This window comes from Notamacropus eugenii, chromosome 5 (genome assembly GCF_028372415.1).
Source record: "Notamacropus eugenii isolate mMacEug1 chromosome 5, mMacEug1.pri_v2, whole genome shotgun sequence".
NCBI classification, from domain to species: Eukaryota; Metazoa; Chordata; class Mammalia; order Diprotodontia; family Macropodidae; genus Notamacropus; species Notamacropus eugenii.
Genome location: NC_092876.1, coordinates 4915944 through 4943039, shown reverse-complemented (window position 1 = coordinate 4943039; position 27096 = coordinate 4915944). Strand labels below are relative to the sequence as shown.

Below are 27096 nucleotides of genomic sequence, written 5' to 3'. Positions count from 1 at the left end.
TACATTCTGCCCATATCCCTACACTCTTCAGAAAATATCCATAGCTCCCTATAGCCCCCAGAAACAAGTATGTATTCCTTCCCTTGGTATTCGAAGTCTTCCACAGAATGACCTGACCCTTCTTATTTAGAACTGAAGAACATCAGAGCCAAAAGGGCTTGAGATACAAGCCTGCTCCTGTCCAAATCATGGCTATGCCAGCTAACATGTCTTCCAAGGCATCCTGATCTCCAGAGAAGGAGAACATCCCACGGTTGGTCAATTCTGTCACTAGGACGGGTTGGTTTTTTACATTAAGCTAATCGACCTCTCTGAAGCTCACTGTTCTTGCTCCCAACTCTATCTTCTGATGAAGCAAAGCAGGGCTCAGTCCCTTCCTGCTGCCAGTCTTTCATATAGCCGGGCCCACTTAGCATGGATCCCGAGGGCTTTCCTGCTTCAGACTACACTCCCCAGTGCCTTCAGCCAATCCTGGTTCAGCACTCTTCTAAGTTCCTTCTTTCCCTCACACCCCCCAAAGCCACCCTCCTCTAGACAAGTTCCAGGTCATCAAGTGTTTTCCTGAAATGTGACCTCTAGAAGTGGACAGAATCCTCTGTGTCACGTGCTCCAGCTACTGCCTGCCTAGGGCAGGAAGCATCACATCACCCTCTCAGAGAATTCTCTCTGATCTTATGTCCTGAAATCAAATGTGCTTTTGGGGTTCATACCAAGCTTGTAGCCTACTCAGACCCCCAAGCATTTCTTCTTCTGAGATATAGTCTTGCCACACCTCCCCGATCCTGTACTTGTGCTGTTGGCTTTTTGAGTCCCATGAGGATGGCTTTACATTTATTCCTATTCAGTTCTATCTTAAAGTCACCAACCCATTAGCCTATGATTCTAGCCTAACAAGATCTTCTTGGATTCTAACTCATTTAGCCTATTAGTGCTCTTTCCCAACTCTTGGATAGCTTTACATTTGATAAACATGCAATCTAAATGTTGATGGGGCCCAAGAGAAGAGACCTATGGCACTGTACTAGAGACCTCTCTTTAAGTTAACATTGATCCTTGTAAGTTTTACATCACCTTTCCTTGCCTGGAAGGGCCTTGAAAGCAGGAACTATATTTTATCTCTATACCTTTCCTAGTGCTGGGCATACTATTCTACACATAGTAGATATTTTAATGAATACTTATAAAAGAAATGGATGCATTGAAGGGGTCTTGGAAAAGCAATTTGGGCATCTGGGGAATTTGATATGATCATGACTTCTTGGATGGGTAAGAAATTAGGGAATGGAATAGGAGTGATTTAGGGAGTAGATGTGGAAGGTTAGGGATATCAGCTTCTGTAGGGAAGGGAGGTATAGGCTGGGGAACAGGAATGGGACAGTTGAGGGTTTTTCTGACAATCTATGAAAAACAAAGGTGTTGGAAGTGGGAAAGGAGGGATATGGGACATTTGGAAGTCCACGAGGAAGAAGAAATTGGGGGAATCTATGGAGAATCATTTATGGAGAGCTGGGGATTCCCAGGTCATCTGTGGGTTGGGAGGTAGGACTGATGGGAGAGTTAGAGGTTCATCTGGTCATGCATGGGAAGGAAGGATGGGGATACTGGGGACAGGCATGAGTAAAGGAAAATAGAGAGGAAGTAGGAAGGAAGAAGGATTTACAGGGAGGGCAGGGGCTTTCCTGGCTGTCAATAGGAAAGGGGAATATTGAGAGCAGGGTAAGGGGGACAAGGGTATTGAGAGTAGGTGGAGGGATGAAGATTAGGAATTTTATGGGGAAAGGGGATCTTGGGAGTGGGAGAAGAGGATTAGGAGGGGTAGAGATTTCTCTGGATGTTCATGGGGAAAAGGAGTTGGAATGTGGGAAGAGCAATGGTGCATTCCTGGCTATCTGTGAGGGACTGGGGTCTTCCTTGGCCATTTATGAGGAAAGAGGTCTTGGGAATAGGAAAAAGGGATTTTGGGGAGATCAGTAGTTCCCCCTACCTGGGCCGTCCCCGGGGTTGCCTCCTTGCCTCCTCTGGGTGCCTCCCTCGGGAAGGGGAGCGGGCACGGGCACCCCGAGGGCTGCTGGCACTACGCAGAGTGCCGCTGCTGAGTTTGGTGCCTGGGGTGGAGGGGGTTGTCGGAGCTGGGGCCGCTGGGGCAGGACCAGGGCCAGGGGGCCCAGAGGGTGAAAACACCATCCAATCAGGCAGTGCCATGCTGGTGTCGCTGTTAGCTCGGAGCAGCATCGGGGGCACAGTCAGCCCTGTGCCTGGTGGACCCCCCCTCCGACGGGCTGCATACTTGGGGGACTCCTGGAAGGGGACTAGTAGGGTGGGTTAGAGTGGAGATGAGGGAGAGAGATTTGGGGAAAGATGGGGGTCAGTAAAAATGGTGGAGAGAAGGACAAGAGATGAGAAAAGGAAAATGAGAGAGGGGAGAGAAAAAGGAAAAGAGGAGAGAGATGAGATAAGAGGAAGGGGGGTTGAGGAGAAATGAAATTGGGAAAGGGGGAGATGAAGAAAAAGGGAGGTCATGGACAGATGGAGGGAAAGAGGAGAGGAGAATGGGAAGATGCATGAGAAAGAAGCAATAGGGAGAGAAGTGAGGTTGGGAAGATAGAGAAAGGGAAGAGAAGAGAAATGGAGTACGAGGATAGAAGGAAATAGAGATGAAAGGGGAGATAAGAAAGGGGGACATGGGTAGGTGAAAAGGATGAGGGTGAAAGCAGAGAGGAGGGAGGGATGTGGGGAAAGAAAAGTAGCGAGGGAAAAGGGGAGAGATGTGAGTGGAGATAGAAAGATGAGGTTGAGAGAGCAATGAGGGGAGAGACGGATGAGAGAGGTGGAGAGAGATGAAGAAAGAGGAAGAGATGAGAGGAAGGAGAACAAATTCAACATGGAGAAGTAGGGGGGAAGAGATGAGGGAGACAAAGGGGGATTTGGGGAGATAAGGGAAGAGAGCATTGGAGAGAAATTAGAGAAGATATGTAGGGATAAGGGAAGGGAAGATGGAAAGTAGTGAAGAGATAAGAGAGGGAAGAGATGAAATGAGAATAAGGAAAATAGGGAGAAAGAAAGAGATGGTGAGAGTAGAAAGATGGAGATATGGAAATTGACAAGGGACAATGGAGGCAGAGATGTGGGGGGATGGAGGCAGAGATGTGGAGGATGGAAGTAGAGATAAGGGGAGAAGGGAAAATGGGGAGATGAGCTTGGGTAGGGGCAAGCACAGCCCCACACACTCCCCAGAACTCTCTCTCTCAACCCTGTAGCCTTTGCTCAGCCCACCCCAAGATCAGGCACCATCATGTTCCACACATACTCCTCTCTTGTCTGCCATGTCTCCCTCAACCCTTCCCCCCAAGCTCCAGCTCCCACCTCACTCACCCACATCCTGGTCTCGGTGGTTTCGGATCAACTCCCCCAGCTCAAAGTTGCCAGCTATTACAGCCACCTGGCCCAGATGGGGGCAGAGAAGAGAGGAAGTGACCCCAGGGGCCAGGTAAGAACAGTCATGGTAGTGAACCTAGCTCTAGCCTGCTCCCTCAAAGCTTTCTAATTAGGCATGTTCTTCTAACACCATCCTCCCCACTCTCTCCATATCCCTTCCACATCACACCCATTTTCCAATTATTCCTTGACCTAAATGCTTCCTCCTGCCCTTACCCCTCTGTCCTATTACTCCTTTTCTACTTCCCTGGCATCCTTTCCCCCTGCTGCCCTTTGCCCCTGGCATTCCTCTCCTGCTGCCCTTTGCCTCCTTGGTATCCTTCCCTCCTGCTGCCCTTTCCTCCATCACTTGGATCTTCTCTGGTGCCTCTTCTCCCATGATGTCTCTGCCTCTCCTTCCTCTTCCTCTTCACTTCCCCTTCTTTCATTTCTGCTTGCTTTCTCTACTCTCTCAATTCTTCAGTTGGCCCTCTCCACCACTGCCCTTCACACCCACTCCTCTTGCCCTCCCTATTCTATCCTTGCCCTCCCTCCTTTCCTGTTCCCTCCATCACTTCTCTCTCCACTTCTCTCCTCAACAAGCTCTCTCCATGTCTTCCCTCCCTTCCCTAGTTCTCCTTTCCTAACTCCTGCCTTCCCCTTGTCCCCCGTTCTACTTTTCCTCTGCTTTGTCCTGCTGCAACTTCCATCTGCAATCCAGAGGGACTGGTCTTGCCATTCCTTCAAGATGATGCTGTATCTCCTGGCTCCGGGCATTGTCTCTGGCTGTCCCCCATGCCTAGTCCTCTCTCCCTCCTCATCCCTGCCTCCTAACCTTTGACTCTCAATTAAAAGCCCACCTTCTGGGAGAAATCCCTCTGTCCCCCGTGATGTTGTCTTCTCTCTGGGGATTATCTCCAATTTGTTTTGTAAATGTCTTGTTTGTACAGAGTTGCTTATGTTTTGTTTCTGCCATTAGATTATGAACTTGACAGAGTTTGCCTTTCTCTGTCTCCTAAGCACTAGCATAGTGCCTGGCACACGATAGGCACTTACCAAATGCTTGTTGACTCATTGACCATGTCCCTATCATCCTTCCTCCTCATTTTCTCCTATCACCCTCTTCTAGCTTTCTTCTCCCTCATTTTCTCTTCCTATCCCCCTGTCCTCCTCCTCATCCCTCTCTTCTCTCCTTTCCCATCTTTCATCCTTCTTTTCCTAAGTCCTCTTCCACTTTACATGTCACTCATAGCCCTCTCCTATTTCTTGCCATTTCCTCTCTCCTGTTACTTGCACACCTTCTGTTTTACTTTATCTACCCTTCCTCCCTCCCTCCCTCCCTTCCTCCCTTCCTCCATCCCTCCCTTCCTTATTTCCTTCCTTTCTTCCTTCTTTCCTTCCTTCCTTCCAGTCCTCACCTCTACTTCCTCCTCTCCCCACCCTAAGCTCTCCAGGGCCTCCTTACCTGGAAAGGGGTCTGTCCATTGTTGTTCTTCACCTCCTTGTTGGCCCCTCGATACAGAAGGATTCGGGCACACGTCTCCTGCAGGCAGGGTTGGGGGAGAGGGTCAGGGTTTGGGCAGACCAGGGTAGGGGAACAGACCCCAGGCAGATCTGGGGCATCCCAAAGGGAGTGGCATGGTATGAAGGATGGAAGAGGGGGTGGACATGAGAACATCAGAATTGCCACATGGGGCCAGGGCAGGGGCCTGGGGCTGTCCTAGGTGGCTCCTGGTCCAGGATTGAGCTTCTCCTGTTGGGAGCCCTTCTGGGGGCAGCCCCTGACCCCCAGCACCCACCTGCTGGTGCTTCCTCATTCCCCGAACTTTCTCCCACCCAGAATGACCTTCTCACAGACTCACTCACACCTCTTCAATCTCTTTTCTGGGTCTAGCTTCTCAGCATATTTCATTCTTTCATGTAACAAACACTTATTAAGACTCAACTATGCCAATGCTAAGACCCAGGGAAGGTGAAAAAAATAAAACCAAAGCTCATTCAAACCCTAGACTTGCCCTCAAGGAGCCACCAGTCTAATGGGAGGATGGGGTCAGGACCTGGCAGTGATTGTATCAGTGGGGGCTAATTTGGATCATTGCCTTTCTTTGTTTGCTCTTTGAATCTCACCTAGCATGGTGCCTGGTACCTAGTTGGCACTTAATAAATGTTTGTTGCCTGACTGATAGCCCCTCACTAGGAGAGGGGCTCTACTGTAAACTTGAGCTTCTCAGCATTTAGCTGGGCCACAAGGTCCTCAGACAATGGTGCTATACTGATATTCAATGTTTCTCGAGGTTGGATACAGTCTATGAAAGTCCTGCTCAGAGGCCTCATCATATCCAAGGGCCACCCTGGGCTATCAGATGTTCTGCTGGCAGGGAGGCCAGCCTTCTGTACAGGCTCAGCAATGGACCAGGGCCCAACCTAGGTAAGGGCAGACAGAGGGCTTCTCATGGGCTCGGCTGCACAGCTACAACTAGTGAAGGCCCTTAACTAAGAACAGGAGAGCCCCAAAGTTGATATAGGAAGAGCTGATGACAAGATAACACAGTCAAATCCAAAGCAAATCCCAGCCTCTCTAGACCAGAGATGGTTTCCATGAGTGACTAGGCCACATTTGTGGAACTGAGGCTCCTGCTTTGTGCTGGGCCATCCTCAACACCAGCACTGGCCCCAGGTGAAGCCTTTTGAACCTGGAAGAGCCTGAGCTCCATGCCATGCTGAAGCAGTCTGTGAGACCTTGCATACATCTAGAGAATACTTGGGTTCGAAAGACCCATAGGGTCATCCAGGTGGTGATGCAGAGTTCACCATTTACTCACCCCACTACATGGCTTAACGAGTGGCGGTGGCCAATCTTTTGAGGATGCAAAAAGTGATGTAATACCAATATAATATGGATTTATAATAGGAATTATCAGGTGCTAAAAGATCACTTCTGTATGGGGTCACAGGGCTGACTTCCCAGATGAGACAGCATGTAGACCGAGTCTTGAAGGATGATAATAATAATAGCTCACATAGATAGGATGCCCCCAAAGTCTTGGTGCAACCATAATCTTTAATGGCTTAAGACTTCAATGAGACTTCACAGATGTGCTAAATAAAACGCTTCCAGGTATACAAAGCTCTCTCCCTGGTTTCACTTGATTCTCAGAGGGGTGTCCCATAAGCGTGCCTGGATGGAGAAGCAGGGCAGCAGCCCTCCATGAAATACCAGAGGAGTCTGCCTTGGTCAGTCTCAGGGCAGTAGGAAGACAAGGGAGGTTTTTGAATGGTGACCAGATTGCTCCTTCTTTAAGGGAGTCTAGGAGTGCTATGAAGGATGAATAAAGGGGCATAAAGATAGAGATGGATGGATCTGTCAGGGACCTTTGGTAACAGAGGACAGGAAGGTCAAGGAAGGCATAGAAATGGCTAGTAGGAGAGAGACTCAGGCCATAGTGTGGCATGAGACCAAGTCAGAGAGAATTTGGCTTCAGAGACATGGCCAGCCCCATTGTTCAAGGCTCAGCTCAAGAGAGTTCTCCATCATTGAATTTCTTCAAGATCAGGCTATGGTCACTGGTCAGGAACACTATTCAAGGAAAGACTACAGACTAACATGAATGCTGAAAGGCAGCTAGGGGCACCATAGTGCACAGAGCACTGGGCCTGGAGTCAGGAAGACTCCACTCCTTGAGTCCAAATCGAGTCTCAGACACGTGCTAGCTGTGTGACCCTGGGCAAGTCACTTCACCCTGCTTGCCTCAGGTTCCTCTTGTGTAAAATGAGTTGGAGAAGAAAAGGGCAAACCACTCCAGTATCTGCCAAAAAAAACCCAAACAGGGGTCACAAAGAGTGAAGTAAGACTGGAGAAGAAGATGAATGCAGAAATCTCGAGGGCTTGGATATTTTGACTTTGTTCTTTGAAGGATCCCTGGACCATAGGGGCCCCTTCCCCTTTCAGTTATCACCCCTTGTCTGGAGCCAGGGGTGCACCACCACATGCCTCAGTTCCCTCCTTTGCTGAAAGGAATGGGCTTTGAACAATCTTGCAGAGTGGGAGAGGTGCCCAAGAAGGTAGAAGTGGCAGGAACATGGAGACGTCATAGGGAGGAGGTACGGGGCTCCTTCTCCACTTCTCCCATTTGTAAAATGAAAGGCTTGGACCGGGGGTTCTCTGATGACTCTTTCAGCTCTAAATTCTATGACTCTAAGATTGGAGGCTGGTGATTTTCTGAATTTTCACAAAGGTGAAGAGGTAGATTCTTTCAACTCTAGGCTGACAAGCTCCATAGCCAATGCCTGGCAAAATTTTCAAAGATTAAATGATAGAAACCCTGAGAGAAGGATGAGGTTGGTCCCCATGGGATGGTGAAGAGTGGGGCAAGCCAGACTAGGCTTTCTGCAAAGATGCAAATACTGGCAGGTCAGGAGAATGTTGTCAGCAGAAGAGACTCAGGGAACAGCAAGGTGTAGGGCAGAATCTTGCCCGATGTCTTGGGGGGTCAAGACAGAAAGATGTGGGCTCAGGGAATTTGGAATCAGACCCTGACTGGTGATTAGCTGACCAGTATCAAGCTGGACAGACTCAACCAGCAGAATCCCCCAGGCATCTCTCCTTGGTCTCATTTTTGTCAATACCTTAATCAAGTTTGCAGGTGAAAGCATAGGTAGGAGTAGTAGATTTGCTGCCAATGTAACACCAGGTAAGATCATTGATACAGAGAAGGACAGACCTTTAGAATAGGGAGGGGCTTCAGCAGCCATCCTCCCCCATCCTCCACACACACACACACACACACACACACACACACACACACACACACACACACACACGTGGCCTGTCCAGCCTCTGCTTGGTCTCCAGCTCCAGTAAGGGGAGCTTACTACCTGCCAGAGCCATTCCTCCTTTGGACAGCTCCAGTTTCTAGGAAGTTTTTCTTGACTTCAAGACGAAGTTTGCAATAGCTCCTCATTGCATTTCTCAGGTCAGCTTTAACAAGTGCAATCATCCTTCAACATGACAGCACTTCAAATACGGGAAGACAGCTTCCTTGTTCACCCTGAATCTCCACTTGTCCAAGAGAAACATTCCCTATTCCCTTGACAGATTCCCCACATGGCATGATACAGGACCTTTCTTGCTGCCCTCTGGACACTCTCAACCAATCAACATCCTTCCTATGCCCTGGCCTCAAGGACTGAGCCCAATGCTCCAAAGGTGAATCAGATGAAGACAGTGGGATGGTTGCTTCACTTCTCCTGGAAGCTACATCCCTGTTCATGCAACCTCAGATCACATGAGCTTTGGAGACAGCCCCATGGCACTAGAGACACAGTGGATAGAATCAGGCTGGCCTTGGAGTCAAGAAGTTCAACTGCAACCTCAGATACCCACTAGCTGTGTGACCCTGGGCAAGTCATTTAACCTCTGCCTGCCTCAGTTTCCTCATTTATTAAATGAGGATAATGATACCAACTAGGTGGCCCAATGCACAGAGCACTAGACCTAAAGTCAGGAAGACTCATTTTCATGAGTTCAAATCTGGCCTCAGACGCTTAGTAGCTGCATGACCCTGAGCAGATCATTTCACCCCATTTGCCTCAGTTTCTGCACGTGTAAAGTGAGCTGGAGAAGGAAATGGCAAACCACTCCAGTATCTTTGCCAAGAAATCTCAAATGGGGTCACAAAGAGTGGAACACTGAGAAAATAGCACCTGCTTTGTGGGGTTCTTGTGAGGATCCAATGAGATATTTGTAAAGCTCTTAGGACAATGCCCAGCATATAGTAAGTAGATGCTTAATTAATGCTTATTCCCTACATCCTCCCTCCCTATCCTGATAAGTGTTGAACATGAAGGTCATGTAAAAGCTCTGGTGATTTTCAGACAAAAGGATTGTGAAATTGATGTTTCTAATCCAAGGGGAAGGCTTTACAATTATCTCTACTGAATTTCATCTTATGAGATCCGGTCCAATTGTCTTTCCCCATTCATAGTTTTTTGGGTCTTAGTCACCCAGTGTGTTAGCTCTGAGTCATGCACAAATATGCCCAAGAGATAAGAGTACAAGCCCTTGTCCTGATCCCTGTGGATCTCCACTGGACACTTCCCATCCAGTTGACATTAAACCATTGATGATTACTTTTGGGGGGTGGCTACGAAGCCAGTTTCAAAGTCATCTTCCTAGCCTATGTCTCTCCGTCTTTTCCAACAAGAACAGCCCAAGATATTTTCTCAAATGCCGTGTTCAAATCTAGGTAAACTATAATATCTGGCATTCCTCTGTCGGTTTAGAAACAGTCATAAAATGAAATGAGGTTCATGTAGAGAAAGCTAGAACGGCTCCTGGAATGACCCCACTACTTCTGACTGCTGAGCTTGCTGGGGGGGCCGAGAGTTTGCCTCCCTGGGCTGCTTCCCATCCAGAACATTCTCTGTTCCTGGGTAGGTCTCCTGCTCTCCCAAGACACATCCTCCTGTTCTTTCAGTACCAAAGGATGGAATTCTTCTGGATTCTCTCATACTTTCATTTTTAATCTTAGAATGTAGAACCAAAAAGACATCAAGGGGGCAGAACAATGGAATGAGCTTCATAAAATGACATCTAAGGTCTACATTGGGGTCAAATATAAATAAAGGATGAAGGGGGGCCTTTATAGACCACCTGCTATTTGTCAGGCACTGTACTGAGAACTTTAGAAATAGGATCTCATTTCACTCTCATGACAACCCTCAGAGCTAGGTGAAGAAATTGAGGCAGTCTGATATTGTTAATGGCATTCCCAGGGTCACAAAGCTAATAAGTATTTGAGGTATTATTTCAATTCAGATTCTCCTGACCACTAAGTCAACAGCTTTTGGCTATACAACAGTTCATGTGAAGAAGACATGAGGATCTGAATAGACCACAAGCTCAATCTGCAACAAGACTGGAATATAACAGCTAAGTAAAGTGACCTTGATCTTAGGCAACAAGAAGAGAAACGTAATGTTTGGAACAAGGTGGGGCTGGTAATGAGCCTGCTGTCCCCTTCTCTGATCAGACCCTCACATTCAAGGAAGGACCTTGATAAACCAGAGGGAACTCACTGGGGACAAGGGCCAGGATGAGGATGAGATGGGACACTGAGCCCTCACAGGGTACTTCAAAGGAACTGGGGGAGATAAGATTAGGAGGATGAGGAGAGACATATACTTGATAATTTGTGAAGAGTTACCAGAGGAAAGAGGGAGGGATAGGATGGTTTTGCCTGACTCCAGAGGACACACCTAGGAGCAATGAAGACAAGTCACAGAAGGGTAGATGATATAAAGAAAAACTGCTGCTCCAAAGTAGAGGAGGTGATGAGCTTCCCATTGCTGGAGGTGCTCAAGGGGAGGCAGATAATCTTTTCTCAGGGTGGCCTAGATACCTGCTGAGATTCCTGGTACCTCATCAGTTCTAGGATTCTGGGACACTGCAAGTGTCTGCTCTTGGGGGAGTATGCCTCTAACTAGGGAAGGCAGGAGCTGGGCTCATCTTGTACATAGCCCAACCGCTGCCCCGGCAGGCAGGCCTCCCTGGGGACAGCAGATTCCCTGGGGACAATTTGTGGGAGGTCATGATGGACGAGAAGAGTTAAGGCAGCAGAGAGGGAGCCCTGGCACCCTCACAGGCTTGCCACTCCAGATGGCTCAGTAAACATCAGTGAGATCCCAGAGAGTGCCAGGATCCAAGAAGCCTGGGTCATCTGCAGGACCAGGGATCTTGCTGTGGGACATCTGGGAAGTCCCTGCCCCAACTGAGCCTCAGTTTCCTCAAACGTAAACCGAGGAAAGAGCTCAAAGAGCCCATTTCAAGGGCTCTTATATTCTGTACTTGAAGGGTTCTTCCAGCTCTGACTCCTGATTCTGTGAGTTAACATTTCCCCAACACCTACAGCCTTTTACTGAGCACAGCCTGCATCTCCTCACTCTCTTGTAAACTTGTGGACAAGGACTGAAGCAGACGTCTGCCATCCCCCCAGAGTACACAACAGAGGGCTCCACACACATGCTTCTTGGCTGTGGGTGGAGAGTGGATCATTACAGGTGGCACAGGGGAAGACCCAGAAAGAGGTGGAAGGCAGTGGGTTGTGTGAGGTGGTCAGAGAAGAGCAGGAGATGGAGAGGTCCCTGTAAAGACTGACCTTGTTGTAGAGAGCACAGATGTGCAAGGCTGTGTTTCCAGATGCATTCTGGGCACCTGGCTCGGCCCCATAAAACAGCAGGTGTTCCAGATGCTGGGAGTTACCCCTCTGGCAGGCCTGAGCAGGGCATCGGGGAAAGGGAGCAGAAGTGAGGAAAGTCCTTTCAGAAACTCCCTTCCAGCCCATAGACCTTACTGCCCTCAGGGACCCAGGCATCCATTTCCTGTTAACTCTATTTCTGGGGTCCCCAGAGCCCCGGACAACTATCTCACCCCACCAATCTCAGGCACACTGGCATCCACCCTGCCCTGATCCCTGGCCCAGCTATCCACAGGTATCCTCCATCTTCTCCCACCTTCAGATACCCAACTTCATACTGTCTGTGGTCCTACTCATCTGCCCCATCCCTCTGGCTTCCTCCCCAGTGTCTACCCCCAAGGAGTCCTGGATTCCAGAGACCTGGTGGATCTCCTGCCAACCATTCTCATCAGCGATGCCCAGCTGGGCCCGATTATAGAGCAGGAGCTCGCAGCATCGAGGGTCTCCACCCACCATGGCCGTGTGGAATAAGGGAGTCAGCCCCCGGCGGTCCTTGTAGTTGGGGGATCCCCCTAGATCCAGCAGAGCCTGGAAGAGAAGCAAAAGACAGAAAGAAGGTTACAAGTTAATGCAAACCTTTGACTGTCCCTGAAAAGAGAGATAGGAGAGAGCCAAGGCAATGGGTGCACGATTGCACTAGCATGGGAGGACCAGATTGGAACTCATGACCTGGAACTCAGGTTCTAATTCTGCTCTGGACTTTGGCAGATGAATGGGCAGGACTGGGTGTTCTCTAAAGTAACCTTGAGCAAAGGGGATAACATGGAATGGTGGAAAGAGTCAGGGTTATGGAGATGGGAGATCTGGATTTGAATTCTGACTCAGCTAATTTACTACTGGTATAGCCATAGCCAAGTCATTTAACTGCTCTGGGCTTTAGTTTCCTCTTCTGTAAAATGGGGGGAAAGGTTGGACTACTTGATTTCTATGGCCTTTTCTAACTTTAACTCTTAGGATCCATGTCCCTCCCTGGCCTCAGCTTCTCCTGTAAAAAGAGAGTACTGGACCAGATGACCACAAAGAAACAATGAAATGAACACCAGACCTGGATTCTAGTCCTGGCTCTGTCCTGGGGTAGGTCTGAGAACAGGGAGGGGAAGGGCTCATGGGCACAGAGTGAAGGGCGAAGCTGGGACTGACCCCTTCAGGGTCTCTTCATCCTGATTTATCTACACTGGATTGGTGCACTTTGGTCTTTGTATCCAAATTATTTCCCTTTCCCTCAACCCCTGAAGCATTCAGTCCTCCATTGTTTCCTCATCACTAAAATGAAAAAGTTGGATGTGGACTAATTTAGCAGAAAGAAAAGCAGAATTAGAGTCAGAAGACCTGGATTTCAATCCTGAGAATCTTAGTTTCCAAAACTGAAGGGACCTCCAAGGCCAACTTATCCCTGTCAAGACTTATTATCTCACCAATCTAGGAAGCTCTCTGGTGAGGAAACTCCTTCCACCAGCAGCTAAGAGGGAGAGAAGGTGGATTTTTGTTCACTGAAAAAACAAAATTACTAGAAAATTTAAAAGCTATCTAACCCTAACTCTAACTCATACTATTTACAGACAGCTGTAGTTAGGAATCTTTTCTTGACATCCTGATGAAATCTCTCTCTCCTCATTCCGGTCCTTAGGGTCAACTGTAACCCAATCCTTCAAATATTTGAAGGCAGTTCCAATGTGTCCCCTAAGTCTTTTCATCTCTAAGCCGACCCTCTCATGGCATGATCTCCAGCTCTCTTGCCTTCCTGGTCTCCTTCTGAATGCAATTCCATTTGTCTGTGTTCTGTCTAAAATGAGGCATGCTGAACAGGACACAGTTCTCTACATGTCTGAGAAGGGCAGAATCTAGTGGGACTATCACCTCCCTCACTCCAGACACCAGAGTTCTCTTCACACAGCTCAAGATCTGTTAGGCTTTTGGGCTGCCATATTGAATTGATGACTGGCAATGAGCTTGAGTTCCCCTAGAACCCCCCAGGGCACTTTCTCATAAATTCTTATCTAGCCACACATCCCCCATCCTGTACTTGTGCAGATGACTTAAGACAAATGTAGGCTTTTACATTTCTATTAAATGTCATCTTATTAAATTCAACCCACATCTTCCACTCATGAAGTTGATTTTTTGAGCCCAAGTGTAGGCAGTAATTTACATTGATCTGTTCATTTCATTCAGCCCATCACTGCAGCCTGTTGACAACTTGGAGGATCTCAAGGGAGGAGAAACATATGACTTTGGGAGGCACCCCTTTCTACTCTTTGGTAGCTCTAATAGCTAGAAAGTTTGTCCTGACATGATTTTTTGTATTCATCAGGTTTCTCTCCATGGTCCTGGATTCTGCCCTGTGGGCTCAAGCAAAACCAACGTAAACCCTCTTCCCAATGACAGTCCTTCCCCATCCTCCTCAGATCTTCTCTTTTCCATGCTAAGTGTCCCTGACTCCTTCAACTGATCTTGACAAACTCCTAACCCATCATGGTGGTCATCCTCAAGATGCTCCAGTTTATCCACATCTTTCTTAAAGCTTGATGCCCAGAATGGAGTACAATATCATAGATGGGATGTGACTGGAACAGAGTACAGGGACTATTGCCTCTGAAAGTCCTAGCCACATCCTGTCTTTCTGAATGTAGCCTGGTGGGCTTGACTTGTGTCACTGAGATGACACTGTAGCCAAAATCTCAGTTCACTAAAACTCTCAAATCTTTTTCAGATGAGCTGCCATATTGCCAAGCCTTCTCCCTATTATGCTTAGGAAGTTTATTTTTTGAACCAACATGTAACACTTTATGTTGATCTCTATTAGAGCTTATCTTGTTCAAATGAGGTAGGATCTTTTAAAAGAAGACTTTGTCTTCCCAAGTGTTAGCTGCCCCTCCCAACTTTTTGCCATCTGCAATTCTGATAAGCATGTCATTCATGTTTCCATCCAAGCCATTGTTAAAATGTTAATCAGCTCAGATCCCTGGAATACTCTCTTGAAAGAGACTTCCTGCCAAGATGATAGCAAATTACTGACCACATTTTGAGTCCAGCCATGCAACAGCTCCAATTTCATGTAACTGTACGATGGCCCTGCCCATATCTCTCCATTCTTTCTATGAGAGCAGCAGGAGTTTTTACCAAATGCTCTATACCTACAGTACTCCCCTGTCCTAGCAGGCTAGTAACCCCATCACAGAAGGAAATGAAGTTCACTTGCTATGCCCCTATTATGATGAAACCACGTGAGCTATGATCAAGACATCCCTTCTAAACACTCGTTAACATCTTTTAAATAACAAGTTCTAAAATTCTGCCAAGAAAGTTCTGCCTTATGTCCACCTACTGAAAATCTAAACTACCCTTTCAAGTGCAGGTCAGGAGCCACCTCCTTGCCAAAAGAGATCTCCCGTCTTCAGCTCCCAATAATACTCAGGTGTTTGTGAACCAGGCACTGGTACACTGGGCTGTATGTATTTGTGGACCTACATAATTCTGTGTTGGTGTCCTCTGAACTTGGCACAGAGCCTACACCTAGTAAGTGCTTAATAAATACTTGTTGGCTTGGGGAACACTTGGATTCTAGTTCTGGCTTGGCCAGAGTGTCCCTTATGACCTTGGAAAGGTCACTTTCCTTCTCTTTGTCTGTTTCTTATTTTTCAGAATGAGGATCTCTCTCTGACCCATTCCAGCTCTAACATCATGGCACTGAACCTTCTAAGGCATCTCTAAGCTCCAATCATCTGTGTTCTAGGTTCCCTTCCACCTCATTTCTATCCCATTCTTTGCTCTAAATCCCCTCCCAGCTCTGCTCTGCTCTAAGGCCCCTGTGGCTTCAATATTCCCAGCCTCGTGGTCCTGTAATTCTCCAGTTCTGTGTGTTTGATCCAAAAATGCAGCATAAGAGGTAAAATGAAGGACAAAGAGTGAAGCCAAGGGGAGGGGGAAGGGAACCAGAAGTTGTCCCCTGGTTGGTGCTCACTACAACCTGAGATGAGAAGGGGGCCTTAGACAGAATCTCATTTAATCCTTTCATTTTAGAGAAGAGGGAATGGGACTTCAAAAAGGACAGGAGACTTGTTCAAGGTCATCAAATAATGAGTGACTTGAACCTGCCTCTCCAAATGGTCTTCAGTGTTCTTTCTGCTACACTGTGTATTTGTGCAGGGATTCAGGATGTAGAAAAGTGGCCTTCCTCTTAGGAAATGGGAAAGAGGAGCTGGGAGGAAGCATATGTGGGCATCTGGAAGCCCCTGGGAAGTGATGTGGGACTCAAGCCATGTGAGGACAGTCTGGGTGTTCAGCCTCCTAAGCAAGAGATGGGAACATGAAGAGAGCCCAGCTCAGCCCAAGCCCATCTATAGGCAGATTTGCCAAGGAGCCCTTGGGGAACATTGAGAGGGGTGGGGCAGCTTGTGTCCTCTGGACCAGGCTGCCTCTGTGGTTTGAAAGTCCACCACATGTGAGGAAGCTACGCTGAGAGAGGAGGCAGCTGGGATGGGGTTAGGCCACAGGAGGCTCCACTCAAGGGTTTGGGACATCTTACCTGGAGAAGAGCCTCCAGAAGGATGTGATTGAGAGGTTCAGCTACTCAAAGGGCTAGCCCAGGGAAGGGGACTTACCCTGACTCTGATGGGCCCCAGTGGACAGGACAGAGGGAAGATGAGGGCAGGACTAGGGGAAGGGGGCAAGAAAGGGCCAGGATGAGGAGCAGGACGAGGGCAGGGCAAGGACAGGATGGGTTGGCGGAGCACAGGATGAGGGACATGAAGGTGGGGGCAGGATAAAGAATGATGAGAGCAGCTGACAGAATCTGATGTCAGGACTGTACAGCCCCCTGGAAAGGGGAGCTGCCCTTCAAGGGAAGGGGCTGCCCAGAGAGGATCCAGGAAGCTCAGGGGCCATTAAACAGTTAAGGCTGGATGACTGCTTTTTGGGTCTGTGTAGTGGTAAGGGCAGGACTCAGAGTAGGAGCCAGTGTCCCAGGGGCAAGGCAGAACCCCATGGGGGACTGTCTAAAGGAGGTTGGGGATATTTTAGTAGTTCTCTGAGAGGCCTCCCTTTGGGGGGAATCTCTGAGAAGACTGTGGAGGGTCTTCATTGGGAGATCTCTGGGGCCTTGTTAATTTGTGTCTGGAGCTTCCTTCGGAAGGAGGTGTAAAGAATGGATATTTCAGAGCATAAATCTAGGGAGATCTCTGAAGAACTTGGAAGGGTTTCTGTTGCAGCATCTCTCTCTGAAGTCTCTGAAGGATCTCAAGGGATTCTTTCTGGGGAGTCTCTCTTTGGGAGAGTTCTTTGGGGGATCTTTGAGCTTTCTGTTGGAGGGGTCTTTGCTGAAGGAGTCTTCAGAATGTCCTGCTGAAAGGGTCTCAGGAATATCTAGGGAGTCTGAATGGACTATGTTTGGGAAAGGACTAGTATTTCTGGAAGTCTACTTGTGTGGAATGGGGTCTCACCGTGAGGGCCATGCAGTGCCGGGCACATACAGCCTTATGTAGCGCCGTCATCCCATCCCGAGCCCGGAAGTCAATGTGGGCTCCACCCAAGCACAGTGTGCGGATCACATCCACTGAACCCTCGATCTGGGCTGCCAGCGTCAGAGGAGTCTCTGAGGAAGGGTTAGGGGGATGCTTATGTCCTCCAATCTGTCCCCTCTTCCCCCATTTTCTCCACCTCAGTGTCACCTGAGCCCATAGCCCACTCAGCTCCGTGACCTCTTTAACCTCCTTCCTCCAGCCTCTGCCCCCAATTCACAAACCCCTGCTTTCCAGTCTCCCAGATCTCAGGAATGATCCAGTTCTCTGACTTGTGCCAAACCACCAAATCTCCATGTCCTTTAGTTCCTTAACCTCCCAGAATCCCCCATATTCTTCCACATCCTCCAACCTCCTGATCCTGTAGACCTTATAACCTCTCCCTTCCCCCAAACCTAGAATCACAGAATATTCAAATTAGAAGGGACCCCAAAAGCCTAACCCATCAACGAACACGAGTCCTCTCTATAACCTTTGAGAAGTGCTCAGCTGACCTCTACCTGAAGCCCTCTTGGGAGGGGCCACCCCACACCACCACACCTTTTCACTATCAGACTCACTTCCCTCTGCAATCATCACTCACTGCTCTTATGTTTGCCTCTGGGCTTCACCCCCCAAACTGCCTGTCATTTCCTCCCCTCAATTTTATCTTAAATACTCCAAAACCTCCATTCATCTGCCCCTCAATCCCCAGAACCCTAATGTCCCAACTCCCAGAATCCTTAAGCTCCCAAATCTTAAAAATGAAAAGAGACTCCCCGGAAACACCTTAGTCTCTAAGTTTTTGCCCCCTGTAATCTCCCCAGACTCCAAACCCCAACCTCCCAATCCCATAGCTCCCTTTAGCCTCTCAGGACCCTTTCACCTCCATTCCCAGGGTCCCTTTTCCCTCTATCACCCCCAATCCTCCAAGGCTGGGCCCTCACCTCCTGGCATGAACCTCTGACTCTTCCAATTGTTTCTCATCTGAGATTCTCAGCCCCCAAGCCCCTCGTCACCCAGCCACCACCCCTGTAATCGTCAGCACCCTAGAGATCATACCTCCTGAGTCAGAGTCATGATAATTGGGGTCCAGCCCCTTGTCCAACAGTCTTGCCACCTTGTCGGATGTGCCAAGCTGTACATACTCCAGAAACTTCTTTAACCCGGTCTAGGTCAGGACATGCACAGACACACACACACACACACATATACACAGAGAATAACATACTTAGAGCCATGGAAGAGTAGGGGATGATGCACAGAGGTTGGAGAAAGGATGGAGGATGGTAGGAGACATAAGGTCTCCCAGTGTCAGATCCCCTCTACCTCCCTTCTCTGGTGGACTCAGGAATCCCCAGGCCTATCCATCTCAGGGAGGAAGGGAAGCTTAGGGAGATGAAATGAGGAATGGTTGGGGATGGAAGAAAGATAAGGGATAGGAAGGGGTCAAAAGGAAGGGTTCCAGGGGTCAAAAAAGAAGGCTATGAGGGGCCAACAGAGGATGCTTGGAGGAGCCATGAGATGAGGAAGGAGCATGGTATGGTCACGGGAGGGATATGGCGGTCAGTTGACTCAATTCAACAATTCAATAAGCATTTATTAAACACCCACCATATGCAAGACAGTGTCCTAGGGCATACAAAGAAAAGAAGAAAATATCCCTTGCCCTCAAAGAGTTTACCTTTTACTTGAAGAATTGAAGTGGGACTCACACTGGTACCCTCCTCCCCACCCCCATCCCAGCCTCTTTCAATGTAAGAGAAATAGGAGATATAAAGAGACAGAAATATAGATGGGGGGTGGGGGGAGGGAGAGAGAGAGAGAGAGAGAGAGAGAGAGAGAGAGAGAGAGAGAGAGAGCTAGTTAGGTAGATAGATAAGGAATTGCAGGAGAGAGGCCATGGGGGTTCATGAGAGATATGGATAGTGAGGTGAAGATACAGCAGATATAATGAGAATTGTCAGGACTTGAGGGAGAAGGCTACCAGGGGGACGAAGTGAGACGGGGAAGGGATTGTGGAGACTCCCAGGATAGAATAACACCTCATGTGTCTATAATGCCTTTAAGTTTCTCAGGTACTAGACACAAGGCTGTGTGATTGAGTGGAAGAAACTGGGGGGTCCTGGGAGAAATTCTGAGGCACACATACAGAGGGAGGAGATGAGGGGGAGGTATGGGAGGGTGGCTAGAGGCATCACAGGGATGGAAGCAGATGACAGAGACAGAGTCCCTTTCTTTCACCTTGGTATGGAGTTTTGCTAGCTGCTTCTCATCCAGATTGGTCTGTTTGTAAACCCGGGTCTTGTATCGAAACTGAGGCAGAGTGGGAGGTGAATTAAAGAAAGAGACATGAGGCAGAATTAGGGGGACAGTGAGCTAGACTACGAAGTCCAAGACTGGAGGGACAAGGGAGGGAGGAGGGGGCAGGGGAAGGGAAGTACACCTCAGCCCCTGCCTGGCCCCCAGCTCCGGCTGAACAAAAGGGAGAGGTGAGCAAAGAGTGTCAGGTAAAGAGGAGCAGAGATGTGGGTCCCCAGGGTGAAAAGAGAGGAGAGAGAGAACCCCGAGTGTCTGTCCATGACAGACACAGGGGCCAGGAGGGAGACCATGGACTGTTCTGGGACACCAGCAGTTCCCAGTCCAGCGGTACACTATGACCTGCAGAAGCTGGGATCAGGGCCACAGTGGGTAACTGGAATGGTGTACTGAAGCAGATAGTTACCTGATGAGGAGAACCTGGGTCCAGGGACTGAGTGTGATCTGTGCGCCAGCTGGAAGGGGTCAGAGGGACCACCCATTCCCAGCTCTCCTTTTACATTTACAGAGAAGGAAACTAAGGGACTCAATCTAATCCCACCATAGCTGGAAATGTGTGTCCTTCAGCTGCCCTGAGGACAGCAGGGAGCAGGGGGGGAGAACCTTGGCTTGTGGCCACTTCTTACTTCCCTGACCTTGAACAAGCCTCCTGACCCTTCTCCCTCCCCTTCTCTCATCTCTAATACCAGGGCATTTCTCTATCTCCAGGACTGGCACTCAGGTGCTCTAATTGCTGTGCCATCTAGCTCTAGAATCCAACAATTCCAGGGCTTTCCTTTCTGCCAGAAGAGGTCAAGGCCCTTGGGGATTCTTGGGGCCCTTGTGCCTCAGTTGGAGGAGGTGCCTTGGGAGGAGGGTGGGGAGAGAGAATGGGGCAAACCAAGAGCAGGGGTGCCGCTCACCTCGAGGTAGGGTACGCCCTTCTCAAAGGACTGGGGGTATTCTCGAAGCAGCCTCTCCTCCTCCAGGAAGTTGGCATCCCGGCCGGAGGATGCTGGCTGGAACAGCCCGTAGTTAAGCACGTCCTGGAGGCTTTCGCTCAGGGCACACAGGACTTGCTGCTTGGCAGCCCAGATGGTGGCGTCCGGATTGAATCGCAGACATTTCTGGAGTAGGGAAGAGAGTGTGCAGAAGGTCAAAAGGGAGGTGGGACCTTTTGAGGGAAGGGGAGCAGCTGTTTAGAGCTCATCCCTCCCCCTCCCGTGGTGATCTCCCCCCAGCAGAGTCAGCCTCTCCATCCCCTGAGAGCTGTAGATCCTGGCATCTGGAGCTGGAAGGACCTGAGGTCTGGCCTTCTCTCCTGTTCCTCACATGCCTTGGTCCCTACATCTGCCCGACTTGGTGCCTCCCAGGCCATTCCAGACCCCCCACTCACAGTCTGATGCAGATCTGGGATCCCAATCCGGAAGACCATCATACTGAAGTGGGCGTCGTCGGGCACCGACATGGAGCGACCCTGCAGGCGGCGGGCAGAGGCCAGGCTAATGCCAGCCCCCCCAGCCCGGCCCCGGGCCCCTTTGGGCACCCTCCCCGGGCCGTCCCGGGAGCTGTCGGACTCGGAGCCCCCTTCGGGGCACTCGCTCACACTGCGGCGCTCCTCCTCGCTGGACACGGGGCTTCGGGGCATCGTGGGGCCGCGGGGCCACAGGGAGCCGCAGCATCACAGGCAGCTGGAAGAGAGCAGGTGGTCACCCCAGGGTTGTGAGAAGGCAGGAGAAGTGGGAGCAGTGAGTTCACAATGAAGGGCTTCCAGGGTGGGGAAGAGCTCACACAGGGGCTCTTGGTCCACAGGATTCTCCTCTGTTCCTCCCTCCTGTTCTGCTGGACACAGGCAAAGGAGGGAAACAACAGACTCCCATGCAGCTGGAGGACTTGTTCCCACACCAGAGGGGGAGCACTGCGGGGCTAGGGGCAACAGCTGTGATACACAGCAGGTGCCCAGGTACCAAGGTGGTCATTGTCCTCCCTCACCTCCAGACATGCCCCCCCACAAGTCATCTACACCCACGCAGCCCCTGAGCTGTCTCCTTGCCCTTGTCCTTGGTTCCCCCCCCCCATCCGCCCCACTTTGCCGCTGACCCAGCGTAGCTGTGTCCCAGAAACCGAGAAATCACCGCGGGAGCTACTGGCCCACTTTGCCAAGCCACCAAAAATGCTGCTAAATTTAGGCGTGGGATCATGAGTGGCCTGACAGGTAGCCTGCCCTCCTGCCCTGGCCTTGCTCCTCACCCTGTCCCAGCACCTGGTGGAAGGGGGAGATTGGAATCACTGGACTGAGAGGAAAAGGGAAAGAAAGGCGGGACAGCAGCTTTGGTAGTTGGGGTAACTCTGTGAGTATGTGTGGAATTGGACAAGGTGCCTCAAAGGGTGCTGTTAAGCTAATTGTCCCCAGAGGAAAATATGGTGAATGGGGGACAGTGACTAGAACACTGTGCAGGTATAGGGGGCAACCAGATTGATATAGGTGAAGACCGTGAGGGTGATAGCATGGGGAGGGGGAACAAGACTTTTTATGGGGATGAGGTGGGTGTGGCACCGAGGAGGACTGATGCATTGGTGCTGGTGCCAGTGGGATGGTGGTGAGGATGATGGTAACTGGGTGGGGGGTCAATTAGGACAGAAATACATGGGGATGTAGGGCTAGGGGGTAGACTTGGAGGATACAGAGTGGGAGTGGTGTTGATAGTGAGGGGACCAGATTCTCTCTCTCTCTCTCTCTCTCTCTGGCCCCCCTATCTCCTTCCTCTTCTCACTCTCCATCTCTCTCCTCCCCCCCTTTTCATCCTCCTCAGTTGAGGTTGTGTGAGAAAGTAGTCCTGTGGTGGAAGCGGGAGTTGGCTTAAGATCACCCTCTTGTCTAGCCCCTTCCCCTCAGCCCCAGAAACAAGACTTCATGGCTTTTGTCCCTCCCCCCCACCCCCATCCCAAGCAAGGCCAGACTCCTGGGTTTCCATGGAAATTCAAAGCAGCCAAGGCCCAGCTGACTTTGGGAGGGGGGTGAGGGGAGGACAAATTGTGTTGGAAACATTTTTTCTGACAGGGACCCAGGCAACCCCCCCACTCCTCCCAGCTCCTGTTCCCCTCAAGATTTGGCATTTAGTCACATGATCCCCAACCCAATGCTCCAGCTGACCCCAGCCCTGATGGATTTGGGGGGAGTGGGGCTACCAGAGACTCAGCTTATCAACCCCCCCCCCCAAAAACCCACCACCCAGAGCAGTAGAGCTGACTCCGTCTCCCTGCAGACCTGCCTCCTTCCCTCCCAACGCTAGCATCAGAACCCCCCACCCCAAGGCCTGGACAAACACTGGCTCTCCCCTTCCCCCCCCAGCCCCGGGCTGAGGGCGGGAGCTGGCACACACAGCCGGGGCGGCATGAATCAAGCGCGCCGATAGCTAAGAATAGCTAGAACGCAGCTGGTGAGGAGACAGGCTGGGGAAGGCAGCCCTGGGGGTGGGGGAGAGAAAAGGGGAAACAGGGGCTATGGGGTGAGGGGTGGCCGAGAGGCCACCAGGCAGGTTGAAGCTCAGGGAGAAGAGAAAGGGGGAGTGAGGGTGGTGAAGATGGGGAGAAATGGAGAGGGCAGACAGGAGGCTCCTGGAGAGAACAAGGAGAAACTGGACTGAGGTGGGGTAGAGGAGGGAAGTAGTGGGGAATGGGGGGCAGGTAAGAGAAATAGGAGGGAGGAAGGGCAAAGAGAAGACTCCTGGGGGTGGACAAGGGAGGCTTTCCAGGAACTGAGAAGGGATGAGCCTGGGGGGAGGGGGGGCGGGAGGTGTAATGAGGGCAAGAGATAAGAGAACCCGGTTGTAACGAGGGTGGAAAAGGGGAGACTGGCCCGAGGCTGGGGAAAGGGGGAGGGAATAAAAGGCTTGGGGGAGGGGTGCAAGGAGAGAAGGAAGAGGAAAGAGAAGAGTAGCATAGTACGAGCTGAATGAGGGAAAGAGCTGGGATGGAAGTGGGAGGAAGGAAGGAATGGGAGAAGGGGACTGAGGTGTTAATGGGGCACGGGGTAAAGAATACTGGTGAGAGATAGGGGGAGCAGAGAGGGGGGTAGGGATAAAGAGATGGCAGCAGACATGAGGATCCATGGGAAAGAGAGGAAAATCAGCAGGAAGGAAGCATGAGGAAAGCGCCGGAGGAAAGATGAGGCAGAAAACAGTGGGAAGACGGGGGGGGGGGAGGCTCGGGAAAGATCAGTGGGGACGAGAGGGGGGAGGCTCAGGAGAAGGCACCTCTCTGAGGATGGAGAGGAAGGGCATGGAGGCCCAGGCCTCATCGGCAGGAGGGGAGGGGGTACCACGGACAGAGAGCATGAGGTGAGGGCTTCTGAGGGGCCTGGGATGAGGGAGTGGAAACATGGGGCAGAAGGGACGAGAGATAATGAGGAAGGGGAACCGGGACGGAGGGAGAACAAAGGGGACCGAGGACAAAACGAGGAACGGAGATAAGAGAGAGGGGGTGACAGGGAATGAGGAGAAAGGACAAGAGGGATGGGTGGGGGCGCTGGGCCAGAGAAGACAAAGACAGATGGGGTCAGAGAGGACAAGGGGGACGGAGGCGCTGGGAGAGATGGTGGGACCGGGGATGAGAGAGGTGAGGGACACCAGGGGGATGGGGGAGTGGCCAGGGAAGGTGGGGGAGCACCGGAGAAGGAGCACCCAAACCCAGGAGGCTAGGAAGGTAGGAGTGGAGCAGCAAGGCCAGGGTTTGGGGGAGACGGGCTCCAAGGGGGCCCCAACCCCCTTCCCGCTCGGCTCGGGATCTGGGACAGGGCACCGGGGACTGGGGCGTAACCCAATTCAACGTTGCCCACGGCAACGGTTCCCCTCACCCAGGCCCTCCCCCTCCCCCAAATGGGGGAAGCAGCGGCTAAAGACAGCTCGGAGCGCCCACCCCCCATCCCTTCTATCCGCACTCACACATGTTCCAAGCCCCAGCCCCCCCCCCCCCACGCCCCCAGTCCCGCTTACCTGACCGGCGGGGCTGCTGGGTCCCAGTCGGCGGCGCCCGCGGCCCCCTGTCCCCCCTCCCTCCCCACCCCCCACCCCCCCGAAGACAGAGACCCCCCCTCAGGCCATGCCCCTGCACCCCGGAGGGGGAGGGGGGAGGGGAGGGCCGGGGACCTCACCCCCCCCTCGAGCCGGGCCGGGCCCTGGGCATCCGCAGAACCCCCCCTCCCTCCTCCGGCCGCCCCCTCGTCCGCCTCCGGGTGGGCTCCGGGCTCCCCCCTTCCCCGCCCCCCTCGCGGCTGGCAGGCTTGGCGGAGGCTTCGGGATTCCTCCCCTCCTCCTTCTCCTCCTTCTCCTCCAGCCGCCGCCGCCGCTGCCGCCTCCCGCTCCTTCCTCCTCGCTTCCTTCCTTCCTTCCTTCCCTGCTCCCTCTCTCCTGCCGCCTGCTCTCCCTCTCCCTCTCTCTCTGTCTCTCCCTCTCTCCCTCTCCGAACGTGTGAGTGTGTCTCTCTCTCCTCCCCCTCTCCGTTCCCTCCCTCTCCCAGCCGGCAGAAGAGACCTCGCCCCTCCCCACGCCCCCAAACCTCGCCCGCCCCTCCTCTTCGCTAGTGGGACCCCAAGCCCTATCGTTCCCTCCCCGCCTCCAACTGGGTCCCCCCCTCCCGTGACCCGCCCACCTGAGGCTTTGCCCCTCCCCCTGTCCCCCCTTCCAGATCCCTCTTTCCCCTACTCCCCAGCCAACCCACGAAGATTTAGGAGGCCCTCCACTTCTCACCCTCTCCTCCTTTTCCTCTTCGGACCCCCCCACCTTCCGATGCCCTTCCCTTACCCCTTGGCCGTCCAGACTGGTGGGGGGCGGCTGACTTCCTCCCTCTAACAACTGAGCCCCGCCCTGCCCTTTCAGACCCGCCCCTTCCCCACCTGAAGGCCAGCCATCCTGAACTGACCCCCCTCCGGCCTAAGCACACTTGTACTCACATACATATGGGCACACACGTTTGTTCACATGCAGACCCAGGTACATATATATTCCTACTCAGACCCAAAGGTGCATGCACATTGCAACACCACACACATTTATCTTGTGTTCTACTTGTCTGGGTACCTATTGTATATAGCTTCTTACCAGAATGAGGCCAGGGCTGTCTCCTTGGTGCCTCTGTATCCCCACTCTGCCCAGCTTCCCCAAGGCAGGGTCCAGGCTGATTCCTGCCCCCCAGCCCAGATCTAACCCCCTGTACTGATGTGCCTGCCAGGAGGCTGTCTGGCGAATATGGAGTATGGGGATTGGGAGACTGAGTGCTTTGGAGTAACTATGGATCTTCTGGAGGTGGCCCAGGAATAACTGAGGCACATTGTGGTCCTCAAGCCACCAGAATATGGAGGACCTCACCTCTTCCATCTGGACCTTGTCAGGGTGGACATGCTCCATGACAGTGTCATACACCTTGGTTAAGCATCCATCCCACTTTGTGACTCACTGGACTGCCACAATCACAGTGATTATTAAGCAGACTTCTCTCTGGAGCTGTATTTACCAAGGAAACTTGGATGACCTTAACATAGATTGAGCATAAGAGATACCTCCCCTCCCCTCCCATTCTGAGACTCTGCCTACCTGACCTTCTCTTCAGTCCTCACACATGAATGTCTGTCTCCTCTCCCCGGGTCTTTGCAGCTATCGGACACACCAGAATGCCCTCCCTCCTTACTTTGACATCCTGGAGTCTCTCCCTTAGTTTTTAAGATTTGGTTCAGGCGCCATTTCTGTTTTCCACATGGAGCCTTCCCAGGTCCCTTCCCAATCACTGGCACTCTCCTTTCTAAAGTATCTCAAGTGTGACTACTTTGTATGTATTTGGAATCATTCACTCTCTGCTCGCCTGTGTATATTGACATGTGCAGCTTGCTCCAACCTTCACTAGAACAAGTGGCATTGTTTCCCGCTTTGGACTTGACCTCCAGCACTTCACCCAGCACCTGCCACAAATGGCAGCAGCTGGCACTTAACAACCTTGAGTTTGGACTAACTGACTGAGTGACAGAAGCACTTCTAGGCTGCTGCTGCTCGACCCGCTCAAATAAGCCTTTTTTTTTTAATCAACAAATGGGAAATACAGAGGGTTCTTGCATGCTCAGCACCTTCCAGGACCTCGTGTGACAAGATGTTGTCTGCTGTACAGAACTGCTTGCAAAAACCTACCTGGTGGGTCCATTCTCATATTTTTGTTAAGAATATCAGTCATCCCTATAGCCCCAGGCTGCTTCCCAGTACAAAGAGCCTTCTTCTTTCATTTCTCCCTTCCCCCCTTTCCTCCTCCTTCCCTCTCTCCTCATTCTTCTCTCCTTTCCTCCTTTCTTTTCCTTCTTTTCTTCCTTCCTCTCTCTTCTCCCTCCCTTCCTTCATTTTTTCCTTTCCTTTCTCCCCCCTTTCTTCCTTCCTTCCTACTTCCCTTGCTTTCTTTCCTTTTTTATAAGGGATTGCTAGATGGCTATAAAACTTGGGAGCATCCCAATGGTGGTCCAAAGGGTGATGGAGAGATTTCCGCGAGGCACAGAGCAGGCTGCTGCATTTTTCCCATGACAATGTAGCAAGACGAAATGCCTTCAAGGTGTCACGGACAAGAATTGGGTAGCATGGGTGGTAAGGGCACCACCAGTA

The 27096-nt window shown here is 51.2% G+C and overlaps 1 protein-coding gene across 2 annotated transcripts in view; it reads right to left on the bottom strand.

The window, feature by feature from the left end:
* Nucleotides 1–21355, bottom strand: part of SHANK1 (SH3 and multiple ankyrin repeat domains 1) — a 74977-nt gene extending 53622 nt beyond the window's left edge. Inside the window, exons 1-10 of one of the 2 annotated variants that reach the window (XM_072615972.1) lie at nucleotides 20859–21355; nucleotides 20386–20589; nucleotides 19409–19480; nucleotides 18227–18335; nucleotides 17108–17259; nucleotides 12030–12197; nucleotides 11571–11687; nucleotides 4880–4957; nucleotides 3373–3439; nucleotides 1985–2309 (exon numbers count right to left, since the gene is read on the bottom strand). In XM_072615972.1, coding sequence (XP_072472073.1) covers nucleotides 1985–2309; nucleotides 3373–3439; nucleotides 4880–4957; nucleotides 11571–11687; nucleotides 12030–12197; nucleotides 17108–17259; nucleotides 18227–18335; nucleotides 19409–19480; nucleotides 20386–20589; nucleotides 20859–21110 — 1544 coding nt within the window. In that variant the 5' untranslated portion in view covers nucleotides 21111–21355. The remainder of the gene's footprint in view (nucleotides 1–1984; nucleotides 2310–3372; nucleotides 3440–4879; nucleotides 4958–11570; nucleotides 11688–12029; nucleotides 12198–17107; nucleotides 17260–18226; nucleotides 18336–19408; nucleotides 19481–20385; nucleotides 20590–20858) is intronic. The other variant, XM_072615973.1, reaches the window with a different exon arrangement.
* Nucleotides 21356–27096: the final 5741 nt, after the last annotated feature.